This window comes from Lissotriton helveticus, chromosome 6 (genome assembly GCF_964261635.1).
Source record: "Lissotriton helveticus chromosome 6, aLisHel1.1, whole genome shotgun sequence".
Taxonomy (NCBI): domain Eukaryota; kingdom Metazoa; phylum Chordata; class Amphibia; order Caudata; family Salamandridae; genus Lissotriton; species Lissotriton helveticus.
In genome coordinates, this window is record NC_136067.1 from 1,181,360,313 (window position 1) to 1,181,386,228 (window position 25,916).

Below are 25,916 nucleotides of genomic sequence, written 5' to 3' on the forward strand. Positions count from 1 at the left end.
CATGTGCAATATTGGAGAAGCAGCGATATTCCGGGTAGTGCAAGTGGCGACCCAGATCTTCAATATTACTAAACTAACTTCCACAATACTCGGGCCAGCTATTCGAACTGCGCTGGCCAAAACCATATGCACAACAGTGCTAACTAGTAACAATGTATGTGTTGCTTTCGCTAAAGGGGGGTACATGTCTATAGACCGCCCAGCAAGGTTAAAACATCTCGAGCTCCATGCAGCCCGGACCGTTTTTTTTGTTAACAGCATGTTTAGCAGTTTGAAACCAAGGGCGCAGCCCATCGCGCTAAGTACATCTTTTACATAGACAGGGAGGTGAGTTTGACAACCGTCTTGCCCCAGCATTGACCTCTACTAAGCATCATCCCAGAGACCCATCAGCTGTTTGGGGGGTAATGTTACTAAACAAATTAATACTGGCTTCTGAGTCCAGGCGATTCGAGACGTCTTCAGAAGTGTCTGAGATAATTGGATGGGTTTCATCTCTGAATCTGGTGGCCATCTCCCGTGCCTCTGCCTAATCTCATAGGGCCTGCTCTGGTGTAGGAATGCTGGTTTTTGCTGCAAGCCCCCCCCTCCCCCGGAGGCGTTCGATTTGCGTACTCGTCTCGGCTTCGGAGAGGCACTGGCTATTTGCGAAGAGGGGCCAGACCCACCGGGGGGGGACATCATTTCTAGCCATTCTTCCACCTCGTCGGGGGTCTCAAAGAACTGTGTCTTGTGGTCGTGGATCACCTTTAGCTTGGCCGGATACAGCTGTGCGTATTTGACGTTAAGTGCTCCGAGTTTCTTCTTTGCGTCTTGGTAACGGGAGCGTTTGCGTTGGACCAGGGCAGTGTAGTCCGGGTATAGGGATACTCGCTGGTTCTCATATTGTATTTGAGACAGTTCTATCACCTTTTGCAACAGGGTGTCGCGGTCTCTAAAGTTCAGGACTCTAACAATAAAGGGCCTGGGGCGAGCCCCCGCAGCCGGTCTGCCAGTCGGGATTCTATGCACTCTTTCTACACAGAAAAGTTCTGAGAGGCCCTCCGGGGCCACATGGACCCTAAACCACTGTTCCATGAATTTGGTAGCGTCCGTTCCCTCGCATCGTTCCGGCAGGCCTATGACACGGATGTTGTTGTGCCGGGCACGTCCCTCCGCGTCGTCCGCCCTCTCCTGTAGACCAGCCCCTTGTTTTTGGAGCTGCGCGAGTTGTGCACCGTGATCCTTGTGTTGTGGTACCAGTTCCGTCAGTGCGAGTTTGTTATCCTTGACGACCGCTGCTAGTATGTCATGGTCAGCTTTAAGGAGAGTGAGCCCTGTAGTTAAAGTTCCGATTTGCTGCTCAATGGCCGTTCACGATTTGCGCACCTCTTTCAAGAAAAGGTCCAGCTTGACTGAGGGGGGACCCCAAGTCAATGGGCGGGATACTGTTAGGCGTCAGTGTGATGGGCGAATTGTCATCGATCTGTTGAGTGTCAGCAGCACCGGCTTCCATCCCCTTGGCCCTGGGACGGCCCATTGCGGCGCAGCTGTTTGGCACCTGTCACAGACCCTCTAGGAACGGCCGTTCACAGCCACAGATAAGGCCTAGGTCCCACCAGAGGTTGGCACGGGGCACTCTGTGCAGTAGCAGCGTGTGTGTTGGGGGTAATCCTCGAGACCCCAACCATGAGCCCTTCGCTATCTCACGCCAGCCAGTGGTGCCTCTCTCCGCGGATGCTGTACTCCCAGTGTTACGCAGGTGTGGGGGGGGGGGTCCGAGTAGGAGGCCGCAGTAACGCCACAGGTGGCCCCCCGCAGGCGGTCTTCCAGGAAGGCAGCACACCTTGAATATCCGGGTACAGGCGTATTAAGAGTCACGTCCAACCCTCTGTCGTGGTTTCAGTGGTGTGCACCGCGGTGTGTGGGCAGCCAGTTTATACAGGCAGGATGAATACAGTGGGGCTCAGTGGGTCCAAGGGCACCAGGTCAATCAGGGCAAGGCCCCACTAAGCACTGGGACTGGTTCTCACTCTGTCATAGGGGTGGCGCAGTAAGCCCGGGTCCGCACTCACCCATCCCCTGCAATCCAGTCCAGTCACATGCCAGCTAAGTTCCGCGCAGGAGCTCCACAGCATACCCAGTGTTCAGGGCGGAGGCAGAGGGGGGGAAGCGGGCCAGCGTGTAGGTATTAATCACCGCTCTTATCATCCGTCCGTTGTCAGCAGCACAATGGCCGGTCAGCAGATAACGATCTCAGTGACGATCACAGTGCTCAGTTAGGGGGCGGCAGCAGGGGGGGCACCAGGGCCAGGCACCAGCTACCCCCACAGGATCCACGCCACAAGTAACCGCAAGAAAGAAAGGAAGTCGACCCCCCTCATGTGCTACCAGCCCGCAGAGAGTGGTGGACAGGTGATGAGAGCTCCGGGCGCGGGCCCACTCGCAGTCTCACCATCTCCCCGGCATGGCAGGGTCACAGGCACGCGGTGTCCTCCGCGCCGGCTCTGCTCAGGCAATTCCGGCTCCAGCGCCCCAGAGATCACCAACAGCGGTGATGCAGCCAGCAGTACAGGTCCCCAGCTACCCTCGCTCAGCCGCGGGCCGGCAGGGAGGCCGGCAGGTCTCTCGGCGGGGCCTCACCCGCTCAGGGTCCCAACGGTCGACGGACCGGGTTCGGACGTCTCACCGTTTACTCCTCTGCAGCGCCCCTCCTCTGCAGTCCTGAGGGGGCTCAGCGGCGTCCAAGCGTGGAGTGCCTCTCTGGTCCTGGCCCCCCACCTCGGTGCCGGCGTCTTCTCAGCTCGACCTCGAGGACAGGTCGCCAACTTCGCTGCCTACGCCCAGCAGCCAGGCCCGCTCCGGCGACGGGAGAGGCCGGCGGGGTACAGCTGCAGATCACCGGGTGAGTGCCCCCCAGCTCGCGAGAGCACCATCAGCAGGAGGTGTGATGGCCGTGAGGAGTCAAAATTGCCAGGATTAGGAAGGATTTAGTAGGTCCGGGCGCGGAGCTCGTTTACTGCGCGGCCGCCATGCCGTGCAGCTAGCCACGTTCCCCCCCTACTCTTTCACTCATATGATGCATTTAAAAAAGCATTGGCAATATGAATAGTTTTTCTTTTGTATAGCTTCACAACACAATAATGGTACAACATTAATAGCAGCACACAACCTTCTCTAACATAAATAGCGAAGGGCATGTGGCAGTAGTAGAAAGAACATAATCAGTTTTCACTCACACATACAGGACAGGCACAACACAGGTAGCTAATACACCGAAGAGTGAGAGGCATTAAAGTACTGTTGTACAACTTCTATAAACATACAAGATGTACAAAACATTGGGAAGAAATAACCACATCTCTTATGGAATTAACATACATTCATAAACTCATATGGGATGATGAACACTCACCTAACTAGTGTGGCACTCTTCATCAGTGGGTTCCATATTTTACAATTGGAAGCATTCATAAGTATTACTGTTCACACAGTCTCTTAGCTATGGATTCCCAAGTTTGGGTGCGGTTATGTTACTTATGTCAGCATGGAGAAGTGTGGCTCAGGGGTTAGAGGCAGCAGACCCAGAAGCTGAGATCGGTCCTGGACCAGGGTTCAATTCCCCGCCTCGGCGGGTCTTGGGCTAAAAATACCACGGACTCGATAATTCTCGCCCCGGTGCCTCCTCGACTCACGGGTTCACACTCTGCGACTCTGGGCAATAGCTTGCTTAATCTTCACAACGGCCCCTCGCGCCGGGATGCCTGACTTTCACCTTGTGGATACCCTGCTATCTCACAGGGGAATACCAGGAAGGGTTCCCTAAGCAAGCGCCGGGAAACCCACTGCGGGTAGCTGTGCGCTATATAAGCTCAACTACATTTACATTTACAGTCTTCTTTTGTTACACTGTTAGACTAATATTAAAATTGTATGTGGGTGAGCTAAAATGTTTTTACCACAAGATTAAAAACCGGATGGCAGAGCAACGTACCCCACTTGTCTTTTCTATTTACATGTTTCGGTGCTCGACCATTGCCTTTATGGGGTTGGCGCCTTCCCCAGGAATATAGGCATCTCACATAGTATTGTGAAATCGTTGCTATATGCTGGTTAACTTCCAAACTTTTACCCTGGAACAGGTGCAGTATGTGCTCGAAAGAGACAAATCTAGCTCTCCTTTGGACCCTGGTCCGGCCAGGACTGTAGCCCTATTAGCAAGCCAGATTGCCCCGCTGTAAGATCTCTATTCAAGCTCTCTATCAAGTCAGGAAAAATCCCCTTAGCCTGGAAATTGGCACGGATCATTCCTATACAAAAGAAGAGTAACCTGGATCCATCCATTCTTTCAAATTACAGACCTGTCTCACTACTTCCGCTTTTGGGTAAGCTGTTGGAGGCCTAATCAGTAAACAACTGGCTGAATATTTGGAAATTATTAAGATCTTAGACCCTTCACAATTAGGCTTTAGAGCAAAGCATCGAGTCAGTCTTGGTTACTGTGACTGATACAATCAGGTGCTCAAGAGATACCAACACCCCAGCCATGCTCATGCTCTTAGACCTATCGCAATATTTGATACTGTGTCCCATGTTAACCTACTCCAAAGACTACGAGAGATTGGAATTTGATGGGTCTGCCCTGGCCTGGTTTCAGGATTTCCTGAAAGATTGAATGTAGGGCGTCTCAATGGGAAGCTTCCAAAGCCAGGCCCAGGCTGGTCAATAAAGAGATCCCTCATGGCTCTTGCCTGAGCCCTACATTATTTAATGTGTATGTGGCATCCCTGGCCAAAGTAGTCAGAGCATATGGTATTGACATCTTATCATTTGCTGATGACACTCAGCTTGTCACTTCCTTTGATGAGGATCTTGACAAAATAAAGGGCCGCTTTTCGGCTGGAATGAACGATGAGTGGATGTCGAAATACTTTCTCCAGCTGAATACAGGGAAAACAGAGATCATTCTGTTTGGGAAAGCTCAAATCCTATGGACTATCGTCTGGTGGACACAACAATATGTTAAAGATTGGACGTATTTGTTAGCATGAGCTGAAAGCCATTTTGTATTTCTGGCAGCCATCTTGTTTGCCACGTGCTCGCCATGTGCTCTGTCCTCCCTCAGTGTTGACTGCTCTTGTAATCTGCCTAGAAACCAACTATATTTAGCATCTTCCACCTTCACACATGCTCGGTTGAGCTTGCAGCTATCCTTGCAACTGTTTCGAGTCTGTAAATGTCAGTATGTGTTCACCAGAATTAGCAACTGTTAGCTCCTCCCACTTTGTTGAGCAAGCAGATCTTTCATGTCCATATTAGTCATTTTGCATGCTTACATGAGCCAAGACTGCCCCTAGGTCTTATGCTGACTATGTAACCCTAAGCATATATAAGGCCTCTGTTTTCTGTACTCCTCGACTGCCTCATTCATTTGCTAAGGCTTCTGTGTGACGTAGTCTCCCTCATTTGAGGTTAATAAAGATGTTACTTTTATTTTTCAGCTTCTGTGCCAATTTCTTCTTTGTTGGTTTAAAAGGACCAGTATCAGTGGGACCCCTGAAAAGGTTTCTGTTTTCTACAAATGGCGCTCCAATGTGGACCTGATCAGAGAAGTGGCTATCTAAGGAGTGATCTTGTCAGGAGACAGAAATCTACTAAGGAAGTACTCTGTGCACGGAGATTCTGGGGATTCTCTGTCTCTGCAGCCCAGTATATTTCTGATCTTCCTGATTTTGATCCTCCATATGATGTCACTCCTGACTGAGAACCGTTTTTGGCGTGAGTATTCTAAAAAGACCGTTGGGTCATTCAGAACTTGGCAGTTAGAATCTAGACAACCATTTGTTCGGTAAGCGTCGTTCTGCGGCGCTTGCTGTTGGTTTGATGCCTTGGATTGGTAAGGTAGTTTAGTAATGCTTACTGTGGCTTTGGAATTTTGGAATTTGTGTTGGCCAACTTTGGATTTGTATGGGATAGATATACGAATTGCAATTTGTGTAGGCAGGTAATGAGGAGATTTTTCTCTGTTTGAATTTGTTTGAACGGCGCAACGTAGGAAGAGTACCTTAAGCGCTACTTTGATTATAATATTTGCATATTTTGCACAATTTTTGGCATGCCTGTTTCAAGCACACATCGAAGAATGTGTTGCATTTTGGAGGTACCATAGTGAGATGTGAATTAAATTAGCCGGCTCCCCTGAGGGAATAGCTAGATAGGTTTAGGTATAAAAACATATTTCTTCCTTGGTGATTCTGTTTCCCCATGAAATTCAAATATGGACATAATACAAACAAGGCTCCTTTTTCTGCGCAAGTTTATAAAAGGAGATATGCAGAGCGATTTTTTGGTGTTCTGCCAGACAAAGCTAGTGAATTAAGTGTATTTTGGCTTCTTGGAAATAAAACAGTTTGTTGGGCTGTTTTTTTTGCAGTCTTTTGGAATACTATTGAGAAGCGCTTCTTGTAAATATGACTTACAACTAGTATCTACAAATGGTTTGGTTTAAGAACAGTCTGTGGGCTGTCCTTTGTTTCTGTCTTAAGTGTTGATCTGTGGGTTAAATGTGTGGTTAAATGTTTATGTGGTTCGTGGTTTTACATTATAACTTCTGTGAGTAAATAATGATTGCGCTCTTTGTGTAAGGATTGCTAGCCTTAAGCGCGCTGTATTGTGTCCCCTGAGTGTTTTACCCCCTTCTGTATATGTCTGGAATGAGCTCAATGTGTGTTTGTGTTTTCTTGCTGTCATCAGTCTGTTATGCAAAATGTCATTTAATTAATATTAATTAAACTTAAATAAAAATCCAGAAACAAACCATATGATATGCTAAATAATTATATGTTACTATTTAATTTATAGAGTAAGCAACTATGCACATGTACAAACTTCTAATGCTTAAAAGATTAAATTAGAATTCACATTCAATAGGAATAAAATAGGCCTCAAAAACGAAATTGTGTGTTTTTGTAAAAAATAAACAATTATAAAACATTTTCCTTAGATACATTGTATTAGATATTAACAGGCATACACATCATCTGAGTAAATTGGCTGTTGTTGAACTAAAACACATATTATAGAACATGCATTGAAATGCCTCAGTTTTAAATAGACAGTCACCGTGCTTCCATTTCAACACTAAGAAAAGCTTTACAACAGCTGTGTTTTAACTGCTTAGCAGCAGCTGTTGTTTTGATTGTAGGCCACGGAGAGACAGAAATGTTGACTCAGCCAGGATTTTGTCAGTTAAACACGGGGTAAAATCCTGCATTTCAGACTGCTGTTTTAAAAAGTTGTAATAATCAGGTTCATTATTTTAGATACCAGGAAAACATTTAAAGTAGGGATGTCCTTTCTTGAGGCCTTTTACATAAGCACATTCTTGATTCTGATGTTTAAATAATGACTATGACTGTCCTTTTAAAAAATAAAAGTGGTGCAAAATGTTTCATGTTTCAAGTTAGGCTTCTGTGCTTAGGCTTATGAATGAATGCGTCTATATATGATAGGAAAAGCAAGCTTCATTCCTTGCCTATGTGGAATTATCAAAATGATTGGTTTTATTAAAAATATATATATATATATTAATTATGAAAAATTATTTAAAAAATGAGGGCTTTTAAATTCGTTTTTTAATATTTATAAAGCGTAATACTCCTACTGTGACCTCCTAGCATTTAAATGTAATTTAAGTTGTGTTATACTGCATAATGAGGATATTTGCATATGGAATTTCACTCTGCGCAGGCGTAAAACACTCATTTTTATAACGGTGTATATGATTATTTCTGATTTCTCACTCCTGGGCTATCGAGAGAACATTTTGAGGATGACTATTATGCAAAAAAATGATAGGATATTCATTTTTAAGTGCCCCAAATATCAAAGTCGAAATTGGGCAAAATTCACTATTTAAACAGCATTTTTTCCATTAAAAGCAGCTTTTAAAGTGCCTTAGGCTTCAGTAAATGCATACATTTAGGTATAATACAAATAGCTGACTTCTATGTTGTTAGACAAGTCTACTGCACACTGCTTATAATTGAAAATATGTATAATGAACCAGCAGAAGTTATTAAACTGACAAACAGGGGAATGGGTCAGCTTTCTGTTTTCAGGGTGACTGTGAATAGGGAAAGCTGCATGGAAAATTTGCACACAGAATAGGACAGCTGGGAAGAGTTAAAAGTCAGTTCTATATTTAGAAGCCTGGCAGGGCTACCAGAGCAATTCTGCTTTGACATTTTGACATCTGAAACTTTTTGAAAGACAAGATGGCAGCGCAGGGAAAGAAGGAGGAGTTGTGCTTATTTTTTTTGTTGGCAAAAGCAAGTTTTATGCACTCATATGAATATACCACAATACGATTGTATATGTGAGCTTGGCCATATATACAGCACTAACGCTTTTAGTTTGGTGCTTACTAGGGCTGAGCTAATGGGATTTAGTTTGAATTCATTCGCCCTCATGTTACATTTGTACATTTGCTAGAAGGATTGGGGTTTGGGTATTCATATTCTTTACCTCCTCAAAAGTGCTATGTACCTCCTATAACTTTGTTTAGGGCCAGTTGCTACAAATAGGGTTTGGTAGTGTTGACAGAAGTGAAACCTGTTTCAGGTTTCCTACTGTCAAAATGAGGGAAGGAGGCTCTCTCCTCTACAAATTAAGGCTAGGTAATATGTATGTTGCTCTCTCCTTTTCTCAATTTTTTTAGCCTGTCTAAGCTGTCTGTGAAATAGCAATGAGACATTTAATTGGCTATTTAGTAATACTGTTTTAAACATTGTTAGCATTAATAAAATGAATAAATATATGTTATGTTAATGCCCATCCTGTTTGATAAAATTATGACAGGTTCAGTAGTCTAGATTGTTGTTCCCTTATTTTGACCTTTAAGAGGAGCTAGATGTGGGTAGTTTTTGTTCTAAAATTCTTAGGTGATAACACCATTATTGTATGTTTTTCCATGCTACATAGTTTTGCAAGGGCATTGCTAGTTTTTTATTAGCTAGTCTGTGTAAATAAACTGACAGTCCTTATTAGAGCTGATGTTGCATAGTCTGGTCATGAAAAGTAGAACGTAGGGAAGATGCCCATTTGATCCTGAGCAAAAAATGTTTTGAAGAAAATGTTGTTTTACAGATAAGAAACCCTGTTAAATTAGCTGTTTTAGATTTCCCTGCTGCTCCTATAACATGAGAGCATGGTCCTAAAGCATACAATGTAGGTGCTTTCATTAAGAAGAATCATTTTAGAAGTGTCTGCAGTCCTGTACAAGTAATGTAAAGTTTATGAGCAAAAGTGTAGAACATTTCTTTTTTTTTTAGGGTTTTCAGATTAGCACACAGGGATACACCAATGTAAGGGTTTAGGGTATGTCTGTGTTGTTTTTCTCTTTTCCTCACAATTAAGTAAATGAATACAGACTTCCTTGGCTGCTTGGGATTGGGTGATGTATTACTCTTGTTCACCAAAGAGTTCCTTTTATACTTGTCAATAGGTCCAGGCTGTTGTTTTTTTTCTCTCTCTCATAGATAGATGAAAGTGGTTCTTGGGTGCCTTGCGAATATATGGGGCGTCCCAAGACTAGGAAGTATTCTGACTATCCTCTCTGTTGATAGGCTGTTTCTGTGCCTTGTCTAAAGACCTTTTGGTCTGTCCACCAATATATATTTGCTGCCTTACAACCATTGCCAGAGGGGCCCGGACATCAGATTTAGCCTGGGGAGTCAGCGTCAGCACCAGTCCAGCTTGAAGCCAAAGTGAAGGTAACCAGCACAGGCATTGCTGGCAACTAAGACCTCAGTGAAGGCAGAAGCCCTGGGATGTTAAGTGTGTACCCCTGCCACTGTCTTGGGCGAAAGACGGGATCACAAATCAGAAAGGAAAAATTGTGGTTGATGCCCAGCTGAGAGTCGCAGACCAACCAGAATGGCGAGGAAGCTTTGCTTGAGGTTACCCCTTTTGAAACAAGGGTTGCTTCAGAGATCCTAGCATCAGGCCTCTGAATCCTGGTCCTAAAGTGAATGCAAGTTTGCTCCTTTGTTTGTTGGTCAAGAGATACCTGAGCACACTGGATGCAATGTGTGGCCCCAACGAATGAGCAGTGCGCCAGCAGAGCAATACAGGAGTTAGGGAAGGACTTGAGATTAGGGTACAGGTGCTGTGTCTCTGGTGCCTGTTAGATTGAAGTGATGAAAACTGGTGTACTGCCTGAGACACTGGACAGGATCGCTAAGAGCATTTGCCTGGTGGGTGACTGCCCTATCCTGAAAGAAGAGACTTTTTCCTTGAAACTGGGCTGTGATTCTTGAGTTGCGAGTTGTGCAGCTCCACCGTGGAAACAACAAGAGCCTGCCTGTGAGGCTCAAACGGACACAGGGAGAAGACTCCCCTCTGGTTGGTTGTACTGCGGCTTCAATTTCCCCAAGGACTTCTTCTTTTTCTTGTCAATAATGTACCCCTTTGGATGTCCCTTTTTTAAGGAGGAGCAGCCCTTTGCAGCTCTTCGTTCTAATTCTTATGGCCCTGTGTGGTCCTCCTGGTCCCTTGGAGCCAGGATGGTTGTTGTAATAATCTGTTTAGTAGCTTTAATATTTGAATTAGTTATATTTACTATGCACGAAAAACATTTTACTGAGCAATTGAAAAATGTGACTATGCCCTTTCCTTGAATGTATTAAATTGATGTTCTAGCCCTCATAAAAGGAAAATGTACAAGTAGCCCTGAAAATGTTTACTAGATGATTTTAGGATTTGCTTTTGCTTAGGACTAGAAAAAAAATATAATTCTTTTTGTGATAGTGGTCATTACTTTCTCCTGCTATCTGTATGTTGATTATGACCCAATGCTTCATTCTCTTTGTATTCCTGCTTATACCTTACATCTACCCGCTTAATGAAATGTTTAGAATGGAAAATGCCCACCTAGCAATGAATTAGGATATTGATATATTTATGAAAATTAATGTGCAAATATTTTCTATGTTCCTACTGGATCTTAGGAATGTCTTTAGCTCATGCTAAAAGGACTATCTGTTAAAGATTGGACGGATTTGTTAGCATGAGCTGAAAGCCATTTTGTATTTCTGGCAGCCATCTTGTTTGTCATGTTCTGCCACGTGCTCGCCATGTGCTCTGTCCTCCCTCAGTGTTGACTGCTCTTGTAATCTGCCTATAAACAAACTATTTTTAGCATCTTCCACCTTCGCACATGCTCAGTTGAGCTTGCAGCTATCCTTGCAACTGTTTCTAGTCTGTAAATGTCAGGATGTGTTCACCAGAATTAGCAACTGTTAGCTCCTCCCACTTTGATGAGCAATCAGATCTTGCATGTCCATATTAGTCATTTTGCATGCTTACATGAGCCAGGACTGCCCCTTGGTCTTATGCTGACTATGTAACCCTAAGCATTTATTAAGGCCTCTGTTTTCTGTACTCCTCAGACTGCCTCATTCATTTGCTAAGGCTTCTGTGTGACGTAGTCTCCCTCCTTTGAGGTTAATAAAGATGTTACTTTTATATTTCAGCTTCTGTGCCAATTTCTTCTTTGTTGGTTTAAAAGGACTAAGTATCAGTGGGACCCCTGAGAAGGTTTCTATTTTCTACAGATAGGCAAGGCCCGACTCCTAGCAAGGTAGTAAGAAACCTTGGAATCACAGTAGATCATGAACTTAACATGAAAGCACAAGAGCTATGTACAAGTGGTACATGCCTCCATATGCTAGGATTACTGAAGAAAGCTTTGCCATTCCTCCCTTTGTCTGCCAGAAAGAACTTGGTACAGGCTCTTGTGAGCTGGCTGGATTATGGCAATGCTCTATTGTCAAATTTGCAGGTAGTACAAAACACGGCAGCACGGTTGAAATGCAACCGACTGCCCAGAATGGCCTCCACTCGTCCCTTAAAATCTTTGCAGTGGCTGCCAGTAAGAAAAAAAGTAGTATTCAAAAGGTGCTGTCTAACCGATAACGCTCTGCAAGGTAAAGGTTCTAAGTACTTTTGTCAGAGACTGAAACAGTATCACCCCACTCGGAATTTGCATTCCAGTGAGAAGGAGTTATTGGCGGTCCCTCGTATTTGACATTCTAGATGTGGTGGCAGATATTTCTCTTACTTGGCCTCCACCCTCTGGAACAAACTACCATTATTAGTTCGAACCTGCCCTGATACCCTGGTTGGGGTGATTCCGGTGCATTATCAAATCAAAACATTCATCCAATCAATCCAAGATCAACGGGAGTTCCACTGTGGGACTTCTATTAACCCGGTGTTGATCCCTTCCTGTTGTGGTCACTAGGCTCAGCTGTACAATGGAAGTAGCGTTTTATCGGGACAAGGTGGTGAATGCTGGAGGTAGGAATTTTGAGGGTCACAGTAGGTTTCGGAAGTTTACATCAGAGAAATGGCAGGAAAATGTGTGATTTTAGACAAAGTTTAAGGTTTAATGGCATTGTGGATAAAAAAAGTCATTGGATCCATGTGAAGCACACCCCCCTGGACACCCCTGGATGTCTAGTTTTCAGAAGTGTGTCCGTTTAGAAGATTTTCCTAGGTGGTAGCTAAGACCGGGCCCAGCCAACGCAGCTACCACTATTGCCAAATCAGGTTAGTTTTTTTTTACAGGAAATGCTGATGTTTGAAAATTTCATTTTGGGGCTTTTCCTGTTGTGGGCACCAGGTCCACCCATACAAAAAGGGCAGCGGTTTTATCGGAACAAGTGGTCAAATACTTGGCAGTCGAAATTTTGTGGATTCCTGTGTATAACTGAAACTTATATCACAGAAAAATAAGGAACATGTGAGATTTAGGGCAGATTTTGAGTTTAGTAGAGCACTGTGGGTAGGAAAACGTCATGGGATCCACGCAAGGCATATCAGCCTGGAAACCCCCCAATGTCTAGTTTTCCAAAATGTCTGGGTCTGGTAATTTTGTCCAGGTTGAGGCCTACCCAGCACCAAAAATAATCAAATGTCCTCTCGCTTAGAAATGGGATGGGATGTTTTAGTCTGCACGGGAGCAAAAGACTGTTGAGGCTTTCGGGGTTAGCCCTGATGTGAGGATGAGCCAGACTCATCCCACCATTTCATAAAAAAATAGTCCTGTCATTTAGTGGGCTTTCTACAACTGGGGGCAAATTGTGGGTAAACTTTCTCTTTGCCCTCCAGGGAGGCCAACATACTTGTTTGTACCCTTTGGGTGGGAGTATGGCCTAATGTCAGAGTGCGACACCCATGCCCTTTTCTTTTGCCCAAATGCGAAATCTCTGGAATTTAGTGGGCTCCCCCCTGAAATAAATTGGGAGAAAAAAACATATCTGCCCCTGGACAGGCCAGAGAGACTGGTTTGTCCCTGGTGGGGTACAGGTATGACAGTGCCAGAGTGCAAGGCCCACACCCCTTACTTTTGCCCAAATGCACAATCCCTGGAGTCTAGTGGGAGTTCTACCCTCACAGGCGACAGACCTGGGACAATCTACCCAAATGGGACAAGCCTCCTACCTGCTCCAAGGGAGGAACATAGACACTATTACCCCAACAGGAAAAGTGCTATGGTTCGCTGCCAGGGTAGGCCACCCTGTCCTTTTGACTGTTTTGGCGCCATTTGGAAATCCCTGCTGCCGAGTGGTATTTCTGTCCCCCCAGGTGTAATTTGGGGGGCAATTCCCCTGTCTGCCCCGGGGGCGGGCCATCAGAAAGACTGGTTTGCTGCTTTTGGGGTGGGCATATGGCCAATGCCAGAGTGCAAAACCTTCACACCTTTCTTCTGCCCCAAATGCGAACTACCTGGTGGGAATTCTACCCCCACAGGGGGCAGATTTAGGGCAATCTCCCCAAATGGGACAAGCCTCCTATCTGCCCCAAGGGGGACAGAAATACACTATTGTCATTACAGGAGCAGGGATATAGCTCAATTAAAAGGTAGGCTGCCCCAAATTTTGTTTGTTTGGGGGTCATTTTGCAATCCCTGGTGTCTAGTGTGATTTCTGAGGACCCCCCTTCCTGCCGCAGGACAGCTGTAAGCATCTGTCCTGCATCACTCACACTGCAACACGAACAAACACAGGTATCTGTGGGACCTACAACTGTGTGTTGAATGACAGACTGAGGAAGCAGACGGCAGTCTGAGATTCAAACTGAGACTTTTTAAGGAGTGCACCTAACAAGGTAAAAGCATGATGTAACTCTGTGCACATCATCAGCAGTTCTGTGTGAGCTGCAACTGTGCCTAATCAGTCCCTTGTCTCAGTTATCAACTAAGAATTAATATGCTGGGGAACTCTTTTAGCTGGGAAGGGATAACAAGGGTGACACACCCAGGACAGCAAACAACCTCAGCCGCCACGGTTGGGACCCAGTAGCCCCCATCAGCCCTCTACTCTCCTTATTCTACGTCCCCCCAGGAATTAGACACAGACAGCCAACAAAAAGTTATAAAAAGAATATATATATATATATATATATATATATATATATATATATATATATATATATATATATATATTACGCTCAAAGAACTCCTCCGTGATGTAAAAGAAGAGAGCAGCACTCAGGAGAATTACTAGCAGCGTCAATATATATATACACACTTTTTTTCCCCTGGTGTCAATGGGCTTTCTGCCGGGGTGAGGGGGCAGATCAGGGGTAATTACCCATCTTCCCTACTGGAATGGAGAACAACTGAAATTTCCAGGGGCTGGGGAGCACAAGCCCTTACCAAAGGTGCCGCTCACACATATCCCTGGTGCCTAGTGGGTGGATACCTGCTTGGTGATCGCTCCTCTCCTGTGGCAATCCCCAAGCAGGGATCCATGGGCAGGGATTCCATTGGATAGGGGTTCCCTTTGCCAACGATACCACTCCCACAGCAATCAGTGCTGGGAAGGCTAAGATATGCCCCCTGAGCACTGTTGCAGTGAAAGTAAAATGAGCCCATTGGATTGTTTTACTTTCACTTTACTGTAATGACATCAGCACACCCATCTCACTGATTGTCATTACAGTAAGAAACAAAAGCCTTAGGCTGCTCGCGAAGCGCTTCCTGAGCTAAGAATAAAATATTGGAAGCCGTCTGGTGCAAAGCACCAGTGGGGCCTCGTACCACTCCAAGCGTCTTCCTGAGCTTGTCAACCAATGGCCAACAGACACACTGGGAAGGACCTGCACCTGTGTTCCATTGTCCAAAGTTTGCATTTAAGGGGTCAAGGCCCTTCTGCTTCGGGATATGTTTTTCTCTACATCTTTTTTATTTGCATTTTCACCACAAATAATAATATATACATGAAGTATTATACAACAGATGTATTACATTTCCAATATAAAGACCATCACACAAGGCGTCCCAGAAAAGAGGAAACGTGCCCTACTAATCATCATTAGGTTGCGTCCATTTAGAATAAATCCATAAGAATTTAGCTGGGCAGCTTTGTACACGGTTTCCTCCACAAGAGCACATCTGTCCATGCCTCCTTTCTACTCACCCACTGTGTGTGATGGGGGGGAATACTTCGCCAGTGTTTAGCAATGTCACGTTTTGCAATTAAGAAGCCCAAACCAGCTAATAGACAAACACTGTAGCTGCCCTCAGCTCTGACCATAATCCCCAGCAGAGCCACTTTGGGTTCTAATGGAAATGTATAGCCCAGTAAGCTCTCCAGCTGTGAGTGTATATTAGCCCAATATGTGGCAATGCTGGCACAGCTACACAGGGTGTGCAAGAATGTGCCCTCAGGACTATTGCAACACCAGCAGGCAGCCAATGGGGCTCTTTTCAGCCACCACAACCTGTAGGGATGAAAACAGACATGGTGTTGATAGATAAACTGGACAAGTCTGAGTCTGATCGAAATGGTCAGAGCTCTCTGGCTTTGATATACTCATCATCGTCCTGAGCAACCAGGTCTCTCTTCACTTTCTTCTGAGAGGTATGGAAGGATGAGGGGAGTTAATGATCATGGATCTATAAAAATATGATATACCCTCGCGCCTCAGACTAGTGCAGCTGCGTATCCTACGCCGTTCATACTACACTAGACACACTTTGCACAAGATTGGGAGGGCAGAGCACCCCTTCTGCCTGCGAGGCTGCGGAGAAGAGGGAACCTTTTTCCACACCATATGGGACTGTCCTAGAATAGCGGAATATTGGACACAAGTAATGCAAACTATATCACAATCGGAGGGGGTCTCACTTTTACCTGAGCCCGGGCGTTGCCTACTAAACATATGGGAGCCGAATGACCTCACATGCTCTGGCAAGAGTTGGGTAACACTAAGAATTATGGTTGCCAAGAGGAATGTAGCACAAAAGTGGGGGGGGTAGAGGTACCTTCTATGGCAGCGTGGGGTAGAGATATGGATGCAGCCATGATAGCTGAAAGGCCAGTATTCAGTTATAGGGGATGCCCTAAAAAGTGGAGTAAAATATGGAGGGCGTGGAATAAATACAGAGGTGATATTTGTGAACCACCACCAGACCGAGATGATGATGATTCAGATTCGGAGGAAGGCTGACGAGCCAGGAATGAATAGATGGAGTTGGGTTTCAAATGCTATGAAACTGGATGATTGTGACTTCTTAATAATGAATGGTATTTATGATAATGATGTGATGTGCTACACTGCCTTTTTATGTTCAAGACTGTTTTCTTGTTTTGCTGGAATGGAAATGAATACAAATGTTCTAAAACAAAAAAAATATGATATACCCTTCTTCTCAAATTGCTCCATTGTGACCTTTGCCTCTTGGGAGTGAAACTTTAGTACTGTACTGAGTGTCGCCCTATGACTATTGACAGGCAAACCTGAGCTGTAGGTACTGCCAAAATAGGCTTTGTGTAGAGCAAAATGACCAGCCAGTTGTTTGAAGGATTTCATATAGTCAGTTGCCTAAACATCACCAAGCTTATAAAAGCGGATGAGGTCCCATCACTGGAACCCAGGTAATCTAGTAACTTGCTTGAGAAGTGTAGCATGCCACATGGGGCTCTCTGCAGTCACCCTACACCGCCATCCAATGTGTTTGACTGATGTCTTCCAACTCTCTAGTGGAATCCTCGTAATCTTGGGTAATGCTTGTGGGATTTGTGCACCGTTATTGAGAGTGTAGAGATACTGCGGTTCTCTGTAGACAACGCTCTAGATGCACAGATGTGTCGCTCTGATTGCTAAAGAGCCAGTCATTTAGTGAAGCAGGCTGAGAGGCCCAGTTATAGAGCATGAGGTTGGGGACTCCCAGCCCAATCTCTAACGTGGCTTGTGTACATTTAGCGATTGATACTTGTGGAGTGCCTGTGCCCATAGGAATTGTGTGAATGCATGCTGCAATGAAGGAAAGCATTGTAGGGGGACTGGACAGAGGTAGTTTTGCGTGGAATAGAGAATGTGGGGTAGAATCATCTTTTTGAAGAGGCAGACCCACTAGTTACGGATTCTTTATACCAATTGTCGAATAAGGTAGTACATTGTTGTAATGACCACACAATACCCTAGGGGAGCACCTTGGGATTGCTAGGGTAAGCCCCTGCTACTCGTAAGGGAACCCCTGGACTCTGTGCACAATATATCTCATTTTGGTATATCATATAAAGAGCCAGCTTCCTACAGTAGTCCCAGCGAATGATGCCTGAAGAATACATGCCCTAAACATTAAAGAACAAAAAACAGGTAAGACAGGTGAAATGCTGTTTGGATTAACAATTGGACAAAGAAAGATTGCTAAATGGGTGATCAACTGAAGATTCCCTGGAATTTGTGGCGCATTGAATTTCCGGTAGTAAAAGTATTGTATGACTGCTCTATTAATGTGAAATCGTGCAGTTGCCGTCTGAATTGAAGGTCACAACGTGGGTTGCAATTGACCTGGCATTAATGCAAATGGCAAACTTGAAACAAGTCAAGGGGAAGGTCATGAACTTTTTAAGACTATGTGGGGCGGATGGAGTGCTACAATAGGAAGAATGTCATATGGACCAGGTGACACCATGTTAAGTGACCTAAGATAATAAAATACACCTATGAAGTAATTCTAAGTCTTGGTTAAGGGGACAAAACGGTAAAGCAAGAGTAAAGAAACCCACTTGACTTGTATTGCTTCTATTGTGTCTAGTTAGTACACTCTGTTCTGATCTGAGAATCACTATACAATAAAAATAATTTATAAAAAAAGTTTTTATTTAGCATTTTTTGGGACATCTGTGCTTTCTCTAACAAAAAAAACAACACACCATTTAAGGACTGGTCATACGTAACTGGTTGGTAAAAAACAAGTGTGATACGTAAGCACAGAGCACTGAAGCATCTAACATGTGAGAGCAAGCCGATACATTGGAATGGTCTACAATAAGCCCATTTGCACGGAAGCTGGGGCATAAGAAAATGCACTCAGCAACACAAGCACTACTAAAATTCTAGAATTAACAAAATATGGTTTGTGTGCGAGATACCCAACATATGGTGGGCAACAAAGCAGTTCATTCAAACATAAGAAGGGGGCGTGCCGTGGCAAAGTAAGTAGACTCCAGGGTACCTAGAGAAAGCACCACAGTGATAACGTAAACTTGCATTACCTGTGAAGGCATTCATGCGATTGGGATTGTTCAAGGTCAGTACACCGATGCCACTATCACCAAGAGAAAGGTCAACGGACCCACCAGAAAACTGGCAAAGTTGTCTCTTCAGTGCGTCTTCATGAAAGCCATGCGTCTCACTGTACAGAGACATGGCTCTGAACTGCATCTGTTTGATTCTTGAGAATTCCAGAACACGTCTCCATGTACAAGCTGCCATATCTAGAAATGTAAAGAAAGAAAGCTAAGCATACCTCTGCAACAATCAGTGTCTTTATGCACTGCACGCTTTTACAACATCCAATAAAAGGGGGCACTTTAGGCTTTAAAAGATCAAGTTATTTTTAAATTCAAAATTAAAATAATTGGTGTCGAAAGAGAAATTTCTTTTTAATGGCAGCAGCAATAATAAACTACAGCAAGACATATAATACATGAACGGTTTAAGAAAAGACCCTTCAATTTGGTAGTCAAAAGGTTAATTACGTCGGTAATAACATTGGGCTCCCGGTTTTATGGTATTTATTTTTCTGACATTTCCGTCTGTATTTATCCATATTTATTTTTTGCTAATTTTATCATATTTATCCATATTTATTTTGGATTTTGTTGAAAAATGAAGCTGAAATTAGTATATTATCACATTTATTTAACCGTTAAATATGCAGTCATGCTTGAATGCCTACTAGGTTTCAATGCTGTAAACACCTGCGGTAGATAAATTAATGCACTTTTAAGAAAAAAGGCAAATTTCAGTATCAACCTTGTGCATATCTACTGCTGTTAAAGCCTCTTTACTAAAATCCCTTTCTTTTTTAGCCCCCTTACCTATCAATCCACACGGCTATTGGCCTGGCAGTCATATCAGACAGTATTTAGAATTACTCAAAAAGTAACCCAATTTCCGTTTTTATCCACATTTAAAAATAAAATCAGTCAAGAAAATAAATGTTTTCTGTCTGTATTTATCTGTACAAATCAGTAAAAACGGAAAACAGGGAGCCTTATTTATAATACAGTTCAAGGAGACAGGACCGCATACTGTAGTAAGACAGGAAGGCTAAGCTATTGCTGTTACTTTTTTCACTTAAATAGACAGCAAAAAAATAATGGTTTCAGGACATACGAAAAACACACCACAGCATGCCTTGAAAACAGTACCAACACGAAACCTACATAATTTATGGTTGGAGCCAGGGCTCTGTGCCGAACGGCTTGCCTGCTTCCGTTGTCAGACGGTAGGATGACCAAGCTGACTGAGGTCATGCTGACACTTGCAAGACAGCAATGCTGTTGCAAAGCATTTTGTGTTTAAACAGGGTTGATTACAGACCAGGGCCATACGAAAGGTAGCACTCAGATGATGGCATTATTTACCAGGCCCGTATTTTTCACGGCAACGCGCTGGTGTTCCAAAATTTATTTACAGATTTGGAAGCTAACATGCCCTGTTGATTATAAGGCAGCCATCAGGGCTTTAAGTGGGCCGGGTCTTACCAGTGTTCTTAAAAGGGGGCCTCGAAACTGGTCCCTAAAGAGCTCTGTTTTGTGCCCTGGCACAGGCGGGACGTTTTATTCCAGACTGCAGTGACAGCAGGCACATCGATGTGCGTGTGCTCACACTGCTCACTTCTCACTAGTTGAGAAGTTACGGCATGACGTAATGCCAGGTGAGCGTTGTAGGGGAAGGGAAATCCTTTAAAGAGTCATTTTCTCTCTGTATTTCCCTTCTCTTTTTGAAACGCAGGAGCAGAAACATCGTTGTGGTGTCACCAAGGCTTTAAGTGGAAGCTTTTTCAATATTATATACACGTCCTCTACCCAGACTTTCAAAACTTGACCTCACATCTCTTCTCTTCTCTTCTCTTCCAAAGACACTTCCAGAATTAATACATCTCTTTTCATGTCCCTCAAGGAAGTTCTTACAATGTTGTAAATATGTAATCTATGCCTGTAGGATCCTAATGCTATTGTGTTTTTGATTTTTGTGTGACTGACACCTATTGTTTTATTTTACTTTTTAGGTATCCCTAGCGTTGCAGCGCATGCGCTGTTCGTTTGCGAGATCTATTGTTGTCGGTTTTGCTTCGGAAATGGGGTGGAAGCTCCACCCATGCTTTTCATTGGCGCGCGTCAAAAATGCTCGCTTTTGATTGCAAGGAAGGCATGTTTGTTCCCTCCCTGTCTCCTGTTTGCTGTGCCTGCCTGGACAGGAGATTGCGCACACACACAGCGTCTCTTAATTGGGTGTCATATGTATCGGTGTCACTTTTGTATTTCGCTGCATCTCGTGCGCCGTCTCTTCCGCCTTGGTGTGCTGTCCTAGTGGCCTCTCCGGGACTTGGTTAATTAGCCATGTAGCACCATGTGCTCCAGTTGATTAGCTGTTCATCACGCAGACCTGCCTGATACAGTGTGCAGGGAATAAGATAAGCATAATTTATTCAGGGAGCAGGCAGGGCACGCTGGCGTGTGTCATTCCTCCCCTTGTTGTCATCGTGCAGGTACATCGCTCTTGTTTGCCTGCAGACAATGGGGCCGCCGTGATTGCAGAGCCGTCTGCATTGAAGTCTGCGCCGCTTCCAGCCATAGGAGTTTACTGCTGCGGAGGATGCAGCGCTGAAGCAATTATTCTCAGATCAGGTGGGAATAGCTCCCTCTCTGCTCCACCCTGCTCGAGAACCTTCACTATGTGTATTCGACTATTGGAGATATTGACTGTTGTACGTTACCGCCACACAGGTAGAGCATTTCGGAAATGGCCCAAAACATAGATCTCACCTGCTGCAGGAGTAGGGCGCTTGGGGAGAGGACTCAGCTGGCATCGAGATCAGAAAGCAGCCGGCTCCTCTGTCTGTGATCTTGGTGTGTCTGCCCCTTTGCGCTGAACTGGCACGGTGTGGTTGGTGCCGGGCCATGCAGTGGTGGAAAAACACCTTGGAAGCAATTGTGCAAACCTGCAATGGAGCCAATGGAAAAATGGGCTTTGATATAGCAACACTTCCTTGAATCGTGAGGACACTGTTCGACTTGTGAGGAGGCACTGCCAGGCTCAAGGAGTCAAGCCAGCCCAGGCGGCAGTCGAAGTTGCAGAGCCCCCTGGCACCATGCTGAAGCTGAAAGCCTTCTGTCTGGATTACTGGCAGTTCCTCTGTTTGCAGTCTCTTCTAAGATTCTATAAAAGATAAGCCAGGCTGTGCCATGAAATGCTTCCTTTTATGAACAGGGCTACTGGAGACATTGCAAGTAGATGCAATGCCATGTGAGCATCATTAGGTCAATTTACACACTACACTACAAATAGAAACTCTAACTCTAACTGATGCGAGACCTGTTGCATTGCAAATCCCTGTTCATCTATCTTCCTTTGTGTCTGTAACGCGTAAGTATGTACATTTCCTCATGTAACCTACTTGGTTCTATTGTGAAGGGCTCTGACACCTTTGGGTAAAGTCTGCGCTATATAAAATTGCATTAAATAAATAAATAAACAAGCCATAGTTACTGCTCATTTATCGTATGCAACTAACATCCATTGACAAAGCCGATAGTACTGACGTTTTGTAGGTATGATGTTACTTGTATTATATATTTGGATGCAATGACAGAAACAGCAAAATACAAGTCCGGCAACCCACTATGATAAGCACAGATGTTTAGCTTACATGTTTTTAAGCCACGCCCTTAATTACATCGGCCACACCCCTTTGAGAGACCCCTTCCCCAGTTTTTTCATCCCACTTAAAGCCCTGGCAGCTAACTAATATACTACAACAAGATATCGAGAGATGGTGGAGTTTTCGTATTTTCTCCATCCATTGTGATCTTTTTTGTTTAAAAAGAGATTCTCTTGTTAAATTAAGCCCATCACAGGTTTTTGAATGGGGACCCGCAAAAAAACATCTGACAGGCCTGAAACTGGCGTGGCAGCTGGGGTGGGGCATACGTAGGGTAGGGGCAGAAGGGAAGGCACATACAAAGAGTAGTTCTGGCATGTCCCAGACCCAAGATGATATTGTCAAATTATGCAAGTTATTTTTTTTGTAGCTGTAGAAAAACTTATAGGCACTGTAATCATGGACAGTTTTATTTTCCTGGAAGGGGACACTCTTCTCAACAAAAAACAAAAGTATAATAACAAATAACAAAAGCAAATTCCAGTCAGCAGAAGGTGAGCAATAATTTTAGATGTTAGGAACTAATATAATAACAGGTACAGCTATTATTACGTTTTCAGACTTTTTCTACGCGAAGAATAAGAAATGGGAGAGGAATGTCATGTGCACAGCAAACAGGTGTGTGCCCCTGACCTGTGTGACCAACTGGAATGTGAAACTGGTGCACTAACTTTGTTTGACCCTGGAACTATGGTAATCTAGTGTATGTGTTCAAAATCTATTTTGTGACCTGGAGGTGTACAAAAGAATATCCTCATAGGTGGAATACGACTAATGTTCAAGCCTCAGGGGCCACAAAGAACTGGTGGCAGTGTACCAATTTTTTATGAATTGAGAAGCCAGATCTTTTTCTCTGTGCTCAGAAGAGCATGGTGTACTGACCACCTATTGTGTAAAGTTCCAATTTAATGGTGCACCAGATGCTTGTGCTGACAGTCCATGTACAGTTGAGCATGTGTATGTGCAGTGAGCGTTTATGTGTGATGAGTATGATAGCAGAGCTCTGATTAGAGTCTGAGTACTGGGACCAGTGGGCTCTAATTTGGATGGCTCCTGTTTACAAAGTCTTGAGATTGAGTGTGAATACAACTTCCCCAAACAGTCGAAGTGTCAAGACTGCATTCCGAAGGCTGGAGGAGACCCAGAAGGAGGGAAGAAACAGGGCTTCCCTCGGTTTTTAATAACAGCCTTGTTGGCAAATGGTGGCTGGATATTGTACCCGAGTACAGCCATTTGGTAGATGGTAGGGGTGAGGGATAGGATTGCAGTTTCTGTTGTTCAGCATGAAAAACATTCTGGGAAGGGCCTGCCCCTTTGTCTTTACCGGATTCAGGGGGGCTGATGACTGCCATGTTCAGAGATCTCGCACTTCACTGAGACTCTGTTTTAGATACTACTGCTTGACACCATCATCATTACTATCTACAGTGAGAGCTATCACCCTGCTCAAAGGCTGTGCCAGCATACTGTTTTTTGTGATTGATAGTGTAAACAGACCCGTCTATCAGAGTCAGTGACAGTGCAGCCTACTAGCCCTCTCATATTACATTCTACTGTTACGTGAATACCCAGAACCTTGCACGGACATCCTGTGTGTCTACTGAGTGTGTGCGAGTATACTGTGCTTGTGATACATGCATGGTAGTGAGACGCTGTGTGCGAGTCTGAGTACTGAAGCTAGCGGTATTCCTGTGGATGGCCCTTACTAGGCATGGCACAAGATGGAGGATGAAGACCGCTTTTTCAGACAGTGGAACTGCGTTACCTGCCCTGCGTTCCTGTGGCTGGAGGGTGGATTTCCAGCCAGTGAAGCGAGGAGGATGGAGTCAGCACTACCTTCACAAATTCCATTAAGACTTCTGTTAGCAAAGAGCTGCTGACTGGTTCTTTCTGAGCACTGCCATTTGGTTGATGATGGGGATGAAGGGTAGGGCTGCAGTGTCTGTGGTGCCAGGTAAGAAGCTCTAGGCTCAGCCTCTCCTTTAGTTCCTCCCTAATTACTGCTTCAGGAATGTTGAGGACAGCCAGGTGCAGAGATCTCACGCTTTATTGTGCCCATATTTAGGATACTCCTACTTGGAGTCAGCATCACTGTGAGAGCCATCACCCTGCACAAAGGCTGTATCTGATGATCAGCTAGAAAATGACATTTGAAATAGAACCAACCCAAACCGGATATGCACTCTCATACACTGAATCCACATCCCTATCTGGAAAATGTGTATAAAAGTGGGATCCAACCATCCCTCTTTGTTCCAGTTCCAAGTTCATCAAGTCCCAGCAAAGGAGTGCTCTGCAAAGTACTCGAAGGACTGCTGTGTGACCACGACTGGTGTCTGCATAATTGCCAGCCTCACAGAAGTGAGGTGACATCACCTGAAGTCTTCACTTCCTGCTGGAGAAGCTGAAGGTCTGCCTCAAACCTAGAAGCCTGACCCTTAGCTGAAAGCTGTGTGCCTTGACAGGCAGAAGGAGAGACTGTCTAGGAGCAAAAGCCCCCATAATTCCTGGTGTGGGGGGGTCATCAGAGAGAGCCAGTGACTATTATAACAGAGAAGACATCTGCCAGATAATTTGTAGTTGCCCAGCAAGCCATGTCTTTCCCGAATGGTAGTTCGGACTGGACTGTTCCCATGAGGCACAGGGTCAGAGCTGATTTGCATATAGCCAGTGTCTAACCCAGGGTGGTGTGGAGTGCAAAAAAAAAATGATGGATTTAGGCCCAGATCCTTGTACTGGGGTGAATGTATGACATTGTTCTACATTCTGTCCATCAACTGTGTTTTTGCAATTTTTACCCCGAGTGGGCTGGGTATGCTCAGACGTGAGTCCCAGGCTCTCCACACCACTGGAGTCAAGCTATCCAGGCTGAATGATGGCTGATAGCCAGAAACCGGTCCTTGGATGCTTGATTCCGGTCTGGGAAAAACATGGCTTGGTAGTTCGGACTGGACTGTTCCCATGAGGCACAGGGTCAGAGCTGATTTGCATATAGCCAGTGTTTTTTGCAACTTTCACCCCGAGTGGGCTGGGTATGCTCAGACGTGAGTCCCAGGCTCTCCACACCACTGGAGTCAAGCTATCCAGGCTGAATGAAGGCTGATAGCCAGAAACCGGTCCTTGGATGCTTGATTCCGGTCTGGGAAAGACATGGCTTGGTAGTTCGGACTGGACTGTTCCCATGAGGCACAGGGTCAGAGCTGATTTGCATATAGCCAGTGTCTAACCCAGGGTGGTGTGGAGTGCAAAAAAACAATGGATTTAGGCCCAGATCCTTGTACTGGGGTGAATGTATGACATTGTTCTACATTCTGTCCATCAACTGTGTTTTTTGCAACTTTCACCCCGAGTGGGCTGGGTATGCTCAGACGTGAGTCCCAGGCTCTCCACACCACTGGAGTCAAGCTATCCAGGCTGAATGAAGGCTGATAGCCAGAAACCGGTCCTTGGATGCTTGATTCCGGTCTGGGAAAGACATGGCTTGGTAGTTCGGACTGGACTGTTCCCATGAGGCACAGGGTCAGAGCTGATTTGCATATAGCCAGTGGCTAACCCAGGGTGGTGTGGAGTGCAAAAAAACAATGGATTTAGGCCCAAATCCTTGTACTGGGGTGAATGTATGACATTGTTCTACATTCTGTCCATCAACTGTGTTTTTTGCAACTCTAACAGAAACATGGCACCTTAA

General features: G+C 44.8%; 1 protein-coding gene across 4 annotated transcripts in view; it reads right to left on the bottom strand.

Moving 5' to 3' along the window:
* ECHDC1 (ethylmalonyl-CoA decarboxylase 1) overlaps positions 1-25,916 on the bottom strand; it is a 369,579-nt gene that overhangs the window by 284,313 nt on the left and 59,350 nt on the right. For all 4 annotated transcript variants that reach the window (XR_013596209.1, XR_013596210.1, XM_078648887.1 and 1 more), the window contains exon 2: positions 18,552-18,773. Coding sequence is in view for 2 of the 4 variants with exons in the window: in XM_078648887.1 (XP_078505013.1) it covers positions 18,552-18,771 (220 nt within the window). In the remaining 2 variants the exon portion in view is untranslated. The remainder of the gene's footprint in view (positions 1-18,551; positions 18,774-25,916) is intronic.